Source organism: Haematobia irritans, chromosome 3, assembly GCF_050003625.1.
Source record: "Haematobia irritans isolate KBUSLIRL chromosome 3, ASM5000362v1, whole genome shotgun sequence".
NCBI classification, from domain to species: Eukaryota; Metazoa; Arthropoda; class Insecta; order Diptera; family Muscidae; genus Haematobia; species Haematobia irritans.
In genome coordinates this window covers 12269822-12286562 of record NC_134399.1, presented here as the reverse complement: position 1 = coordinate 12286562, position 16741 = coordinate 12269822, and the positions used below count along the sequence as shown (strand labels likewise).

Sequence of the window (16741 nt, the reverse complement as noted above, 5' to 3'; positions counted from 1 at the left end):
GCTTTAACATGTACAGTGAGCGTCAAAATAAAAAGTATAAGGGGTTTGTAGTGTTGAGATTATTGTTTTGATGTTTAAGTAGAGTCTTTAATGCTCTATAGGCCAACCAAATAATGTTTATTTATTTTTATCTTTATTTATCAATTTTTATTCATGGCCAAATACATTTGTATTACAAAGTATTAATAATCTGAATAGAAGTGAATGCAGTAAATTTAAATACAACTAGAAATTATATAAAATAAACTAAAAGTATAATCTAATGATTTAATAATGATTGGCTCCCCAGCCATATGTAATGCAAGAAAGATATACAAAAAATAAATCCCATTAGCAAACATGTACCAGCAACACTACGAATCAGAAAAGTGTCTGAAAACTTTAATACGAAACACATTATTCGAGTGCAGTTCAGCGGGCACGGCATTCCAACGATTTAATAAAATCGTAGATATAAAGGCTGAAATAAAAAGTATTTTGAAATAAATTCGTATGTACACTTTATTATGACGCTCACTGTATATCATTCACAATGAAGGCAATTTCAAGCAAGTCCATCTCAAATTATTAATGCGGGATTGACAACAGATGGCGTAGTTCTATATTCATGTCATAACCTCCTACTACACACAAATAAAAAATTTTCTCATTCAATCACGAAATTAATTGATCCAATTAATTTTTAATTGAAAAGTCTTCAATCACAGAAATGATAGTATCAATTAAAAAATTAATTGAAAGTCAATTAAAAAATTATTTGATCCAATTAAAAAATTAATTGATACTATTTTTTGTTGTGATTGATTTTTATTTCAATTAAACAATTTGTTGAATCAATTAAATTTTTAATTGAATATTTTTTAAAACTCAATTAAGACTTTAATTGGAAAAATTTTCGTGAAATTTTTTTCTGTGTATACTTTTCATTTTCAGTATGTGTCATTTACCCGGAGTGTAAACAACATAGTTGCTACTTGGTTCTATGTATGTCGAGTATCGAGCCCACGAAACAGTATTAGCAGGAAGTTTACGAACAGATGTTTTTTTCTTCGCATGGCATCGTTACTAGTGATGCAAAGTGAATCTATAACGACCCAAGCGAAAAGTATCACATGGTTACCAGAACCATGCCTTAACATAGGCAGCAAAGCAAAAAATCCATGGAAAAATTGAGGATATTTGCTAACAATTCCTCGGCCACCCTATTCACTGTCAATTTCAAATGTCACAGTCAATGGCGAAACAATTCCGACTAAAAATTATCCGAAGATTCTCGGTGCACATTTGTCATCCTTTTCAAATCGTCGGCCCCTACTACTGCAATTTGTGATAGGCTCCGCTTTAGAAACAAGGTCCTCAAGTAGCTTTTCGGCAGTACTTGTTATGCGGACAAAGAAAACGGGCCGGTCAGTGGTAAACTATGCAGCGACAGTGTGGACACCACAGACAAGTGATAAGTGATTGATTAGGTCATTGGACCTAATCAAGATTTTCGGAATCCGACCACCGCCCATACCACCGGAGGAAAGAAATATCTTACGGCAGACTATAGCCACACGACAGCCCAACTAAGATCAGGCAAGTACAGCCGCGTCAATTCCTACCCATCAGTGATTGATAGCAGCGTAGCTAGCGCGTGTCCCATCTATAACCAAGAGCCACATGACACGCTATCAAATAACTCCTGACGCATGTCATCTTAGTCGCTGAGTTCCTCGATACTAAACGTATATATTCCTTTCGATTCAGTTTGTCAGGCAGAATATAAGCCTGTGCTGAGGCAATACCTCAGTAGTGAGCAGAGAATGAAGCCGACCCATTTTTGTCGGCGGCGGCTGACACTAAATTTTTGCCTCCGGCGGCGGCGGCTTGACGGCTAAGCCGATATAAATATGTCTTTTCGGCGGCGGACAATTATCCATTATAAAATCAAGTTATTCGAATGGTAATGAGATTGGCTGTACAACTAATCTTACTATCAAATTTAGATTTCATTCATATTTTCTGAGCTAAATTTTTGAAAATTATTATACAAGTTTGAAATTGATTGATTGCCGGTGAAAGGTTCAAAGAAATGGCAAAAATATGACAATTATTAATACATTTTTCCTATTTAAACCGATATTTTAAATTAATTGGTGGCTAAATTTGAGTCGAGATGAGTCAACATATTCAGCGGCGGCGTCGACTGGCAAAAAATGGTCGGCGTCGAGTGAAATCGGTGGTGCGACTCGTCGGCTTCATTCTCTGGTGTTTAGTAAACCATCGCGTTAGGCGACATGTATGCTCATCATGACAGTTGGTACTCAGAAATTGGATGTGACGGCAGAGGAGTTGATTTCGAATCAGGTAGATGGCACAGATTTCTGTGTGTTAAATGAAAACCTCGCATAACGACCTGATGTCACCATGGATAGTTCTGACCTCGTGGCATGTAGACATGAACTCTGAACTTCGACCACCTCCCGATCGCAGTAAGAATTGACTTTGGAATAGACACCGTTATTCCATAGAAAAAAACATTTGTAAACTTTGGTAAATCTAATTGTGAGCTATTTACTTCGCTAACAGAGTACGAGTTTGCCAATGGCTCACTGCAAACGTCAGTGCTGGAGAGAAATTCAGGAATGTCTTTAAGTGGGCGTCTACGATCCCGAACCTCTCGAATCCCAAAAAAGATAGCATTTCCATTTCATTTGGTGAGGAATCTCCGATGGACGACACCCATGTTTCGAATGCATACTGAAGATAAGCACCCCAAAACAGTAGATCGTGCAAGCAGAGGGTAATGGCGAGTTTTCCTTTGCACTCAGACAGGACAGCTCCCCTATTGTCATCAGTCACGAGTGTGTACTCCAGGCGATAAAGGCCGCCAAGAGGGCCACAGCAATTGGCCCAGATGGCCTGGCTACGAGGATGTTGAAGCACATTGGAGAGAATGGCGCTAGGTTTCTGGTCCATAACTTCAATGTTTGCCTCAACACTCTCGAAATCAGACATCTGGAAAATAGGGAAATTTGTTCGTGTTCTGAAACCAGAGCGACGGCACATTTTGGAGACTCGTATCGATCAATTACCTTCTTTCCCATGTTACGAAGATTCTGGGAGCTATTTTACTACGCTACTTCACAGAACACCTAATGTTAACAGCATGTTATTCACTCGGGCAGGAGTACGACTAATTGTTAATTCACGCGTTGTGTGAATTAACAATTAATATTACAAAGCGATTGAATAGTAAGAGGGCGCAAAAACGTTCCACTATCGTAGCATTGGACTTGTTTAAAGTGTTTCATAAAGTAAACCACGCCACCTTTTTAGGAGTTATTATGGGAACTTCTCTCACTAATTCCGTTAAGAGATAGTTGACTAACCATATGGTTGGAAAGTCCTATGTGGAATTCAGAGGAAAAACATCTTCGCCTAGGAGGCGGTGTACTTTCCACTCCTTTTTAACTTTTACGTGGCAGGAGCTACTCTTCCACAATCAGGTGTCCACTAGATATTCTATGCGGATGACTGTCAAATCAGGAATGGGACATTAATTGATCTCTTGATCGGCGATGGCAGTGATAAGGGGAATGGGACGATATTGTGGGCGGCACACTCAGCAGCGATTCAGAAGGCTATAGTAGAGTCGTACCAGTGCAGTATTGTGTTAGTGGAAGACCACCACCTTTCAGCGATGACGAGAGACGGGTGCCTAGAGAGACTAGATCGGTGTTATCCCAGCTAAGATCTGGCATCTCCAGGTACTTGAATATTTACGTCTGTCTTCTGAACCTGGCTATTCAAGATTGCGGACAGTCACCCCACATCACGAGGTATCTCTTCGCGTGTCCAGCAAAACCAATAGACCTGACACCTACTTTACTCCGACTTCGGACTCATTCGGTAGAGGCAGCTAGCCTCTAACCGCTTGCATTTTTTTTGTCAGCAGAAATGTGAAATGATTCAAGTCCATTCGGTTCGATTTCGTGAAAGATATACAGTTAATTAACCACTTGATCAGCGATGACAGTGATAAGGTGAATAAAGACGCCACTGAGGGCGGCAGACAGCGGTTCAGAAGGCTATAGTAGAATCCTACCAATCCAGCATTGTGTTTGATGGAAGACCACCACCTGTCAGCGATGACGACAGACGGCTGCCTAGAGAAACTAGATCGGTGTTATCCCAGATAAGATCTGGAATCTCCAGGTATATTTACGTCTGTCTTCTGAACCTGGCAATTCAAGATTGCGGACTGTCACCCCACATCACGAGGTATCTCTTCGCGTGTCCAGCAAAACCAACAGACCTGACACCTTCTTTACTCCGACTTCGGACTCATTCGGTAGAGGCAACTTGCCTCTACCACTTGATAATCTATGCAGGTTCCATAATCACATCAAGCCGCTTGCATTTTTTTTGTCAGCAGAAATGTGAAATGAGTCAAGTCCATTCGGTTCGATTTCGTGAAAGATATACAGTTAATTAACCACTTGATCAGCGATGACAGTGATAAGGTGAATAAAGACGCCACTCATTGCGGCAGACAACGGTTCAGAAGGCTATAGTAGATTCCTACCGATCCAGCATTGTGTTGGATGGAAGACCACCACCTGTCAGCGATGACGACAGACGGCTGCCTAGAGAAACTAGATCGGTGCTATCCCAGATAAGATCTGGAATCTCCAGGTACTTGAATATTTACGTCTGTCTTCTGAACCTGGTAATTCAAGATTGCGGACTGTCACCCCACATCACGAGGTATCTCTTCGCGTGTCCAGCAAAACCAACAGACCTGACACCTACTTTACTCCGACTTCGGACTCATTCGGTAGAGGCAACTTGCCTCTACCACTTGATAATCTATGCAGGTTCCATAATCACATCAAGCCGCTTGCATTTTTTGTCAGCAGAAATGTGAAATGAGTCAAGTTCATTCGGTTCGATTTCGGGAAAGATATACAGTTAATTAATCACTTGATCAGCGATGAAAGTGATAAGGTGAATAAAGACGCCACTGAGGGCGGCCGACATCGGTTCAGAAGGCTATAGTAGACTCCTACCAGTGCAGCATTGTTTTAGTGGAAGACCACCACCTTTCAGCGATGACGACAGACGGCTGCCTAGAGAAACTAGATCGGTGTTATCCCAGATAAGATCTGGAATCTCCAGGTACTTGAATATTTACGTCTGTCTTCTGAACCTGGCAATTCAAGATTGCGGACTGTCACCCCACATCACGAGGTATCTCTTCGCGTGTCCAGCAAAACCAACAGACCTGACACCTACTTTACTCCGACTTCGGACTCATTCGATAGAGGCAGCTTGCCTCTACCACTTGATAATCTATGCAGGCTCCATAATCACATCAAGCCGCTTGCATTTTTTTGTCAGCAGAAATGTAAAATGAGTCAAGTCCATTCGGTTCGCTTTTGGGAAAGATATATAGTTAATTAACCACTTGATCAGCGATGACAGTGATAAGGTGAATAAAGACGCCACTGAGGGCGACAGACAACGGTTCAGAAGGCTATAGTAGATTCCTATGAGTCCAGCATTGTGTTGGATGGAAGACCACCACCTGTCAGCGATAACGACAGACGGCTGTCTAGAGAAACTAGATCGGTGCTATCCCAGCATCCCCAGGTACTTAAATAGTTACCTCTCCCTTCTGAACCCGACAAATTGTGGACAATCATATCATATCACGAGATACCGCTTCGCGTGTACTGAAAAACCAACAGAACCGACACCTACTTCACTCTGGACACATTCAGTAGAGACAGCTTGCTTACGCGAACTAGATTTAGGCGCTTAAATGTCTTTTTATTCTCCCTATTTGTTTTCATGCATCAATTTCCAGGGGCTACAACAACATCCATGGAAAGCAACTTATGTTGTGTATTTGATGGATCCAGCTAGAAACGAGTGAAACGATCACAAGAGATTTGTATCGAATTCAATTGAAGCGTTTGAGCCAATAGTTTGACAATAAACGGCCACAATATTTGGAAAGCCACGATAATCGTCGGCCTCATATTGCAAAACCTGTAAAATCTTAAGGTACTATGTATTATGTTCGGTTTTCGAGTTGAAAATCACTTTATTATCGCGATTACTTTTCTGAAATAATAAAATTATTTAATGAAAACATATATATTCCCATAATGTCTTGAACAAAAAACTGCACATCAATTGAGTTAATTTATCTGCTTTATATTGAACTGTTTTAATAAAGTAACCGCGAACTTACCTTTATTTGGAAACACTAAAACGGGCAATCCTACCCCAGACATTCCGTATAGCCCAGATATTGCTCCTTCTGATTACCACTTGTTCCGATCGATAACGCATGACCTGGCTGATGAGCATTTTCGTTGTTTTGAGGAAGCCAAAGATTGGGCCAATTCGGTTGGTTAGAGTCAATAGACGAGCCGTTCTTGGTGTTTTAGCGGATGTTTTCTTAGAATTTTTGTTTGCGATAAGATCTATTAATAAAACGATCGGCTTATTTTATTTATTTATTTATTTTTTTTTTTTTTTTGACTAAAAATTTTATAAATATTTATATTCTTTTTCTTTAAACCCCTTATATTTCCTTGTTATTTTTTTTTATAAATTTAAATATTTCCTAATTTCAAAGGATTCTATATCACAAATATTTATGAGAACATTAATTAAAAAATTACATGTCGGAGTAAGCACCATGCTTGTCTTTAATAATCCAAAATGAATCAATAATATCACCATTTTTATCATCGGAAACTTGCTCAAAATACAAATGCGTTCCATTATGGGCCTTAAGACGTGTATAGCCATAGTCCTATATAAAAAAAGAAAAAATAAAATCATTACAGATTAAGTTCAACGAAATAACACAAATCTATCGTACATTTGAGTGGAATGCATTCCAATCTGGTAGAACTTTCGAAAATGGTTCCCGATTCTCATTACATCCTGCTGAGCCTGTTATTATTTGTATTGGAGCTTTGGCATTGGTATATGGGGCCTCTATGGAACCATTATAAACCTTAAAATCATATATTGGCCATAATCGAGTGTAGAAATGTTCGTGGGCAAAAAATTCCACATCAACACCATATTTATAGAATAGATCCTCTAATCCGAACATCTTAACAACAGGTAAACCTTGTCGTATATACGTTTCCAATTTGTCATTACAATCGTACTCTTTGTCATCGCTGCAATACATAGGTCGATGGCCAAAAGTTATTATCCAAGGGCGAAGGGCACGGTTTTCTGGTTTATTAGCCTCTTTCAAATCGTTCTCCAACCATTGGTATTGCTTGGTTAATAATTTATAGCCATAATTCAGAAAATAATAAACTTCTGTGGAGAATGAAACAAAGTGAATTGGCCCCATATCAAAGCTGTACCATAATTTTTCTTGGCCCAAAGGGCTAAAGCGGGATTTGTAATTGGAAAAATTGCTGAAAACAAACAAAAAAAACAAACTTAATATAAAATTGTCCATTACATTGCTAAATAGACAAATATTACTATTTCTCTTCATGGTTTCCGGGACAAACAATATATGGCACATAGGCTGCTATAGATTCAATTTGCCTCATAAAAGCATCACCAACTTCAGCATCATCGGTATCCATGTCATAAGCAAAGTCGCCAACATGAATGATGGCATCATACATCCCCTTTTGGGTGTCCTGTTGTAAACGTGCCAAAGACTGGGCATTCTCATTTCCCATGTCTCCATAAATGGCCAATGAGGGAGACCAATCATGACCTTGAGGTGGTGTAACAAATGAGAATTTTGCCGACCAACCAAAATCACTTCCACAATTGTATTCATAACGTGTTCGGGGCTTTAGATTTGTCAATAATACCGTATGTATATATTGACTAGATTTCTTAGGTCCCCCATCTACAAACAAAGACGACGAACCCAGGGCATATTTCAATGAATGAACTTTTCTAAAATCTTCACCATATACCACTACCGATTGATTTGTTGAATTTCTTGTTGACCACATCACTATAATTTCATCAGTATTTTCTGAAAAGTTTAAAGATTTAATTTAATTCGATGGATATCATTAAAAAAAATTAATCAATGTCATAAAAATGAGACAATATTTGGTGATTAAAAATTTGCTTTATTTATAGTTGATTGATATATAAAATAAAAATGATATAGTACAAAATTATTTTAATACAAAATAGTGAATCTATTCGATGTTTTTAATTTCATCTCTTGTCTTTTATAACCCAAAATTTATCTATGATGGAACCCTTTTTATCATCGGAAACTTGTTCGAAATATAAATGGGTTTTATTGTATGCTTTGAAACGAGTATAACCAAAATCCTGAAACAGAAATTATGTTGCAATTAGCATTTGAAAACAATAAAATCAAAAAAACTCGATTTCCGCAAAAGTTTTCCAGTAAAACAAATATCAAACTCACGACATAATTTTATTAGCAATAATAGGACAAAAAATGTCAATCTCTAAAAAGAGAAATCTCCCACTAACTGCTAAAATAACATAATCTGCTGTCAATGATCTAGCATATATGAAAAGTGGCAACCAATCCCTTTTCTATGGATTGGTTTCATCCTCTGTAACCTAACATAACCACGGACTTGCATTGCTTTCTAACGAGAACGACAAGTAATTTAAGAAATAACTATACAAGGTTTATGAACTTCAGTAAAGCTAAATGCGAGCTATTTGCCTCGCTTACTGAGTACAAGTTTGCTACTGTCAAAGTCAGCGCCGGGATATCTTGAAGAAGGCGTGCACGGTTACCACTCGAGCCAAATTTTACCGAAAAACTGCCAAACAAAGAAATCTTATTTTGAAAAAATTTTTCAAAATGTTATTTCAATAGAAAATTTTGTTAAAATTTTATTTCTATAGAAAATTTTGTCAAAATTTTATTTCTAGAGAAAGTTTTGTTAAAATTTTATTTCTATAGAAAATTTTGTCAAAATTTTATTTCTATAGAAAATTTTGTCAAAATTGTATTTCTATAGAAAATTTTGTCAAAATTTTATTTCTATAGAAAATTTTGTCAAAATTTTATTTCTATAGAAAATTTTGTCAAAATTTTATTTCTATAGAAAATTTTGTCAAAATTTTATTTCTATAGAAAATTTTGTCAAAATTTTATTTCTATAGAAAATTTTGTTAAAATCTTATTTCTATAGAAAATGTTGTCAAAATTTTATTTCTATAGAAAATTTTGTCAAAATTTTATTTCTATAGAAAATTTTGTCAAAATTTTATTTCTATAGAAAATTTTGTCAAAATTTTATTTCTATAGAAAATTTTGTCAAAATTTTATTTCTATAGAAAATTTTGTCAAAATTTTATTTCTATAGAAAATTTTGTCAAAATTTTATTTCTATAGAAAATTTTGTGAAAATTTTATTTCTATAGAAAATTTTGTCAACATTTTATTTCTATAGAAAATTTTGTCAAAATTTTATTTCTATAGCAAATTTTGTCAAATTTTTATTTCTATAGAAAATTTTGTCAATATACTATTTCTATAGAAAATTTTGTCAAAATTTTATTTCTATAGAAAATTTTGTCAAAATTTTATTTCTATAGAAAATTTTGTCAAAATCTTATTTCTATAAAAAATTTTGTCAAAATTTTATTTCTATAGAAAATTTTGTTAAAATTTTATTTCTATAGAAAATTTTTTCAAAATTTTATTTCTATAGAAAATTTTTTCAAAAATTTTATTTCTATAGAAAATTTTGTCAAAATTTTATTTCTATAGAAAATTTTGTCAAAATTTTATTTCTATAGAAAACTTTTTAAAAATTTTATTTCTATGGAAAATTTTGTCAAAATTTTATTTCTATAGAAAATTTTGTCAAAATTTTATTTCTATAGAAAATTTTGTCAAAATTGTATTTCTATAGAAAACTTTTTAAAAATTTTATTTCTATGGAAAATTTTGTCAAAATTTTATTTCTATAGAAAATTTTGTCAAAATTTTATTTCTATAGAAAATTTTGTCAATATTTTATTTCTATAGAAAATTTTGTCAAAATTTTATTTCTATAGAAAATTTTGTCAAAATTTTATTTCTATAGAAAATTTTGTCAAAATCTTATTTCTATAGAAAATTTTGTCAAAATTTTATTTCTATAGAAAATTTTTTCAAAATTTTATTTCTATAGAAAATTTTGTCAAAATTTTATTTCTATAGAAAATTTTGTCCAATTTTAATTTCTATAGAAAATTTTGTCAAATTTTTATTTCTATAGAAAATTTTGTCAAAATTTTATTTCTATAGAAAATTTTGTCAAAATTTTATTCCTATAGAAAATTTTGTCAAAATTTTATTTTTATAGAATATTTTGTCAAAATTTTATTTCTATAGAAAATTTTGTCAAAAATGTTATTTCTATAGACAATTTTGTCAAAAATGTTATTTCTATAGAAAATTTTGTCAAAATTTTATTTCTATGGAATTTTTTTTTTAATTTTATTTCTATAGAAAATTTTGTCATAATTTTATTTCTATAGAAAATTTGTGAAGGGGAATATTTTGCAAGATCTACCAAAATGTCAAGAATTCTATCAATCTAGCAAACAGTAAAAAATCTACCATTTTTGGTAGAATTCTACCAACTGTGGCAACACTAGGAAGTAGGAAACCCGATATCCGTCCGAATTTTCCCATAGAAGCATCAATGTTGGCAGATAAGAGGAAAGATATCCGGAAAAGAAAACCCAGCCGATCCCTGGATCTAAGGAGATCGACCGGCGAGAAGTGGCGAAAGCTTTTGGAAGAGTCCGACCTTGCATTTGGAGGTATTCGATTTTGAATCCAAACCATTGTGGTTGACGACTCAGAACCTCTCGAATCATTTGGGTGACAAACTCTGAAGTACGATACCCATATGGCGAATAGGCATTCTGCAGACAGTTAGCCGAGCACACTCAGACTGCAGACCGTGCAAGCAGAAGGCAAAGGCCTCCAAAAGTTTCAACGCAATGGGCCCAAATGGTTTAGTTACGAGAATGTGGAAGCACATCGAAGTGAATGGCGGCGCTAGGTTACTGGTTCATACCCTCAATGTTTGTCTTAATACTTTCGAAATACCAGATTACTGGAAAGTAGGGAAGGTTGTTCCGTTTCTTAGGTTAGGTACAGTGGCAGTCCGATATTTCAGGCTCAGTCCATTGTGATATGACAGTGGTGAACTTCTCTCTTAGCACTGAGTGCTGCCCGATTCTATGTTTATCTCAATGATAAAGAATATCCATTTTATAGACGCGTCCAAAATGTATTCCACATTGCGGTGAAACCACTTGGAGAAGTTTTCTAATACTCAGAAATGTCACCAGTATTGCTGAGAGGGGTTGATCAAACCCTGCAAAACTTTTTGGTGTTTGGTCGAAACTGGGTCTTCCTCCTTAAGATATCAGTTATAGACATCAAGGAGCTAGATATGAACATTAATGACTACCTCCCTGGGCTTAGATATTTCTTTCTTTAGCAGGAATCTGATACACTCTGCCCCTAAATCGACGGCAAAGTTTTTCACTTCGTGGACCAAGGATCCACATGCAAGAACACCAAGGTTCTTGGTGTGACGTTTGATAGTCTGTTCTTCTTTGCAAAGCATGTGGAAATGATTGTTAAACCGCTGGGCGTATAAACAAGACCCTGAAGCGATTGTCTGATAACACGTTGGGGGGTTTATTGGTCGTTCCCTTATCGATTATGCGGCCCCAGTTTGGACTCCCAGTATAAGTGAGACGCAATGGAGAAGTCTTCAGAGTAATGCGCAGAGTAATGCGCTGCAAATTTCCGCTGTCACTCCAAGACACCAGAACAGTACATGCAGCAAAAGTCCGAAATGATCGCGATGAGGCAACACTGCGACCTCCTCACCAACCAGCACCAGATAAAGTGCAAAGTAGCAAATCAAGCCGTGACAGTTTACAAGCGATATTCAAAAACCCTATGTGATTTCGGGAATACTTTGACCAAAGAGAGTCTTTCTCCTTATCGTCAGTAAGTGTTCGCATCCGTTGTTCTAAATCAGCTATTAATGTTATAGCAGACAAATTGCTCTTGTCCACTGGTATAACGAATTTTGATCCAATGGAGAGAAGCCATTACAGATCACAGAATATTTTACAAATATTTGGTTTACTGGATAACTTTTGAAAAACCATTAACTTCCTAAATTTTACTCACTTGGCTATGAAAAGCACTCCAATCTGGAATTTTCTTGCGAAAAGGTTCACGTCCCTCTTTGTTGCCCGCAGCTCCTGTAATTATATGTACTGGCCCTTTTGGATTACGATACGGCTCGCTTATGGATCCATTTAGAACTGTATAATTATATATAGGCCATAAACGCTCATAACAATGTTCATGAGCCCATATTTCTACATCTACACCATACTTGAAGAACAATTCTTCTAATCCAAAGGAACCCAAAACGGGAAGTCCCTGACGAACTACAGTGCTATGATGTGAACAATCATCTCCATTGTTATTGCTGCAATACATGGGTCGATGGCCCATGGTTATTATCCATGGAACCTTTGAACGCCTTTCAGCAGTTGAGGCTAACTTCAGATCCTCTTCAAGCCATTTATATTGGAAAACCAACGGTTTTAGGCCCAGTTTAAGGAAATAATAAACTTCCGTGGAGAAACCAATGAAATGAACTGGTCCCATGTCAAAACTGTAAAACAAACTCTCTTGGCCACCAGGCATACTAAAACGGGCTCTATAGTTTGAAAAATTACTAAAGAATTCAAATCAATATATTAAAATCTAATATTTTTGGTTATAACTTTTGACATACTATGCTTCTTCATGATTTCCTGGAACTACCATATAAGGGACATAAGCAGCTATGGTTTCGATTTGTCGCATAAACTCATCGCCAACTGTACCATCATATGAATGCATATCATAGGCAAAGTCGCCTACATGTAAAACGGCATCAACCGAACCGTTTTGCACCTCTTCCTGTAGACGTGGTAAAGACTGAGCATTTTCATTACCTAAATCACCATAGATAATAAGACTTGGTGACCAATCGGAATGATTTGGCGGAGTACGAAACCAAAATAATGGGGACCAACCCAGAGGACTACCACAATGATATATATAACGAGTGTTTGCCTTGAGATTTTTTATTAAAACCTGCAAAAAATTATAATTTATGATTTTCTTATATTCAAAAAAATACCCAAAGTACATACTCTGTGAATATATTGGGCTTTTTTGGCTTTGCCTCCGTCAATAAACTTCGTTGGACCCTTTTCATTTTCCGAAACATTTGTTAATGTCTCTGTTCCATATTTGCAGATGGATACTTTAGTGTTATCACGTGTCGACCATGTCACAACATAGTCATGTAAATTTTCTTTAAAAATAAAAGTACCAAATCTTCAATATACGAATGTAGAATGTATGTTGATGGTATGATTTGTACATATGCATATAGTTAAAATAATATATGAAATCATAGTCCTCAAGCTGAAGAAATAAATTTCTCTTATAAATTATGGATGGCAATTTTTACCATAACTTTTAATAGAAATGTCCGATAAATCCGAGCTTCTACTACCAAAATTCAATTCAATATTATCATCTTCCGGTTACAGTATGCAAATTCTATTACGAGTACTCAGCTACAATGTGTGTCTTCAATTGCCTTCTTTTGTTGCATATTCTCATAATATTTAACAATTTTTATGGTTACACTAATAACTAAACATTTTCTTGTTCTTTTCAGAATAACCATATTGTCATTTTGATTGCAACCATGCAATAATCTTAAGTATTTAGTTGATGTGGGGTTATTAACCCTTTCACTAACGATGTCTACTTTGAAGGACATTCGAAAGAGACACCAAATTATATTTTCCCACTTAGTTTCAATTTATTTCTCGATGTTATTATAAAGTAGAGGCTTTAATCTAAATAGGCTATAAATATTTTCCATGTAAGCGAGCACTAAAATACATTTTTAAAAAATTCTTTAACAATAAACGAAAAATACGAAAATTTGAGACAATTTTTCTACTATACGTTTCTAGTAAATGGACATTCATACAAAAACTGTAGCTGATACTACTTCGGTGTCTTTTTTGTATTTTTTCTCACACTTTGAAACATATTATAGGCCAAATAGAGCTTATTTTCGTAAGGCCATTTGGTCACAATTCAAGAATCAAGTTTTCAGAACAAGCTCATATAGCTCTTGAAGTAATTGAGGTAGGTTCTCAAAATGACAATTTATGTTATTAGTACAAGTAGAAACAGAAGAAGTTTTTGACATTTTATTTCGGTAGTGAAAGGGTTAAATTTTGGTTTCTTGGTGTTACTTTTTAAGTATAAGAGACCCATAAAAAATGGAAGTGTAGTGCTTCATTAATGATTTTTTCTTATGATGACGTTAGAGCAACACTTTATCTATTCAACATAAGTACAAAATATCATAGTGGAATTATGGTGCCGAATAAGGAACAAATTGGAAAAACTTTAAAGGCCAATTGGTTGGTTTTTGATACATTTCGAAAATTTTGGAAGTGTTTTTATATCTTCCATCCATGATTTGATGAAAAATTACCTAACATAAAATATTTTTATAAAATTTTAATTTATTTTCTTATTTTACCCAACGCACAATATCCCGCACAATTGCCAAAATTTTCTGTAAAATTTGGACAAAATTTTCTATGGAAATAAAATTTTAACAAAATTGTCTATGGAAATAAATTTTGGACAAAATTTTCTACGGAAATAAAATTTTGCAAAGATTTTGTATAGAAATAAAATTTTACAAAAATTTTGTGGTTTCTATAGAAATAAAATTTTCTATAGAAATAAAATTTTGCAAACATTTTCTATAGGAATAAAATTTAGCAAATATTTTCTATAGAAATAAAATTTTGCAACAATTTTCTATAGAAATAAAATTTTGCAACAATTTTCTATAGAAATAAAATTTTGCAACAATTTTCTATAGAAATAAAATTTTGCAAAAATTTTCTATAGAAATAAAATTTTGATGAAAATTTCTATAGAAATACAATTTTCTATAGAAATAATATTTGCAAAAATTTTATATAGGAATAAAATTTTGAAAAAAAAATCTATAGAAAAAATTTTACAAAAATTTTCTATAGAAGTAAAGTTTTGCAAAAATTTTCTATAGAATAAAAATTTTTCAAAAATTTTGTAGATATAAAATTTTGCAACAATTTTCTATAGAAATAAAATTTTACAAAAATTTTTTAGATATAAAATTTTACAAAAATTTTGTAGATATAAAATTTTGCAACAATTTTCTATAGAAATAAAATTTTGCAAAAATTTTCTATAGAAATAAAATTTTGCAAAAATTTTCTATAGAAATAAAATTTTGCAAAAATTTTTAATAGAAATAAAAAAAATTTTATAGATTGTATAGAAATAAAATTTTACAAACAATTTGTGGTTTCTATAGAAATAAAATTTTCTATAGAAATAAAATTTTGCAAACATTTTCTATAGAAATAAAATTTTGCAAAAATTTTCTATAGAAATAAAATTTTTGCAAAAATTTTCTATAGAAATAAAAAAATTTCTATAGAAATAAAATTTTGCAAAAATTTTCTATAGAAATAAAATTTTACAAAAATTTTCTATAGAAATAAAAAAATTTCCATAGAAATAAAATTTTGACGAAAATTTCTCTAGAAATACAATTTTCTACAGAAATAATATTTGCAAAAATTTTGTATAGAAATAAAATTTTGCAAAAAAAAAATCTATAGAAATAAAATTTTGCAAAAATTTTCTATAGAATAAAAAATAAAATTTTCTATAGAATAAAATTTTGCAAACATTTTCTATAGGAATAAAATTTTGCAACAATTTTCTATAGAAATAAAATTTTGCAAAAATTTTCTATAGAAATAAAATTTTGATGAAAATTTCTATAGAAATACAATTTTCTACAGAAATAATATTTGCAAAAATTTTATATAGGAATAAAATTTTGAAAAAAAAAAATCTATAGAAAAAAATTTTGCAAAAATTTTCTATAGAAGTAAAGTTTTGCAAAAATTTTCTATAGAATAAAAATTTTTCAAAAATTTTGTAGATATAAAATTTTGCAACAATTTTCTATAGAAATAAAATTTTACAAAAATTTTTTAGATATAAAATTTTACAAAAATTTTGTAGAAATAAAATTTTGCAAAAATTTTCTATAGAAATAAAATTTTGCAAAAATTTTTAATAGAAATAAAAAAATTTTTATAGATTGTATAGAAATAAAATTTTACAAACAATTTGTGGTTTCTATAGAAATAAAATTTTCTATAGAAATAAAATTTTGCAAACATTTTCTATAGAAATAAAATTTTGCAAAAATTTTCTATAGAAATAAAATTTTTGCAAAAATTTTCTATAGAAATAAAAAAATTTCTATAGAAATAAAATTTTGCAAAAATTTTCTATAGAAATAAAATTTTACAAAAATTTTCTATAGAAATAAAAAAATTTCCATAGAAATAAAATTTTGACGAAAATTTCTCTAGAAATACAATTTTCTACAGAAATAATATTTGCAAAAATATACAAAATTTTATATATATATATATATATATATATATATATATATATATATATATATATAATATATATATTATATATATATATATATATATTATATATATATATATATATATATATATATATATATATATATATATATATATATATATA

General features: G+C 32.6%; 1 protein-coding gene across 2 annotated transcripts in view; it reads right to left on the bottom strand.

Moving 5' to 3' along the window:
- Window positions 1-6499: 6499 nt before the first annotated feature.
- LOC142232025 (acid phosphatase type 7) overlaps window positions 6500-16741 on the bottom strand; it is a 16222-nt gene continuing 5980 nt past the window's right edge. Inside the window, exons 2-5 of one of the 2 annotated variants that reach the window (XM_075302723.1) lie at window positions 13225-13388; window positions 12822-13165; window positions 12203-12761; window positions 8106-8337 (exon numbers count right to left, since the gene is read on the bottom strand). In XM_075302723.1, coding sequence (XP_075158838.1) covers window positions 8218-8337; window positions 12203-12761; window positions 12822-13165; window positions 13225-13388 — 1187 coding nt within the window. In that variant the 3' untranslated portion in view covers window positions 8106-8217. Of the gene's footprint in view, window positions 6815-6883; window positions 7443-7512; window positions 8027-8105; window positions 8338-12202; window positions 12762-12821; window positions 13166-13224; window positions 13389-16741 lie in introns of those variants that run through there. The other variant, XM_075302722.1, reaches the window with a different exon arrangement.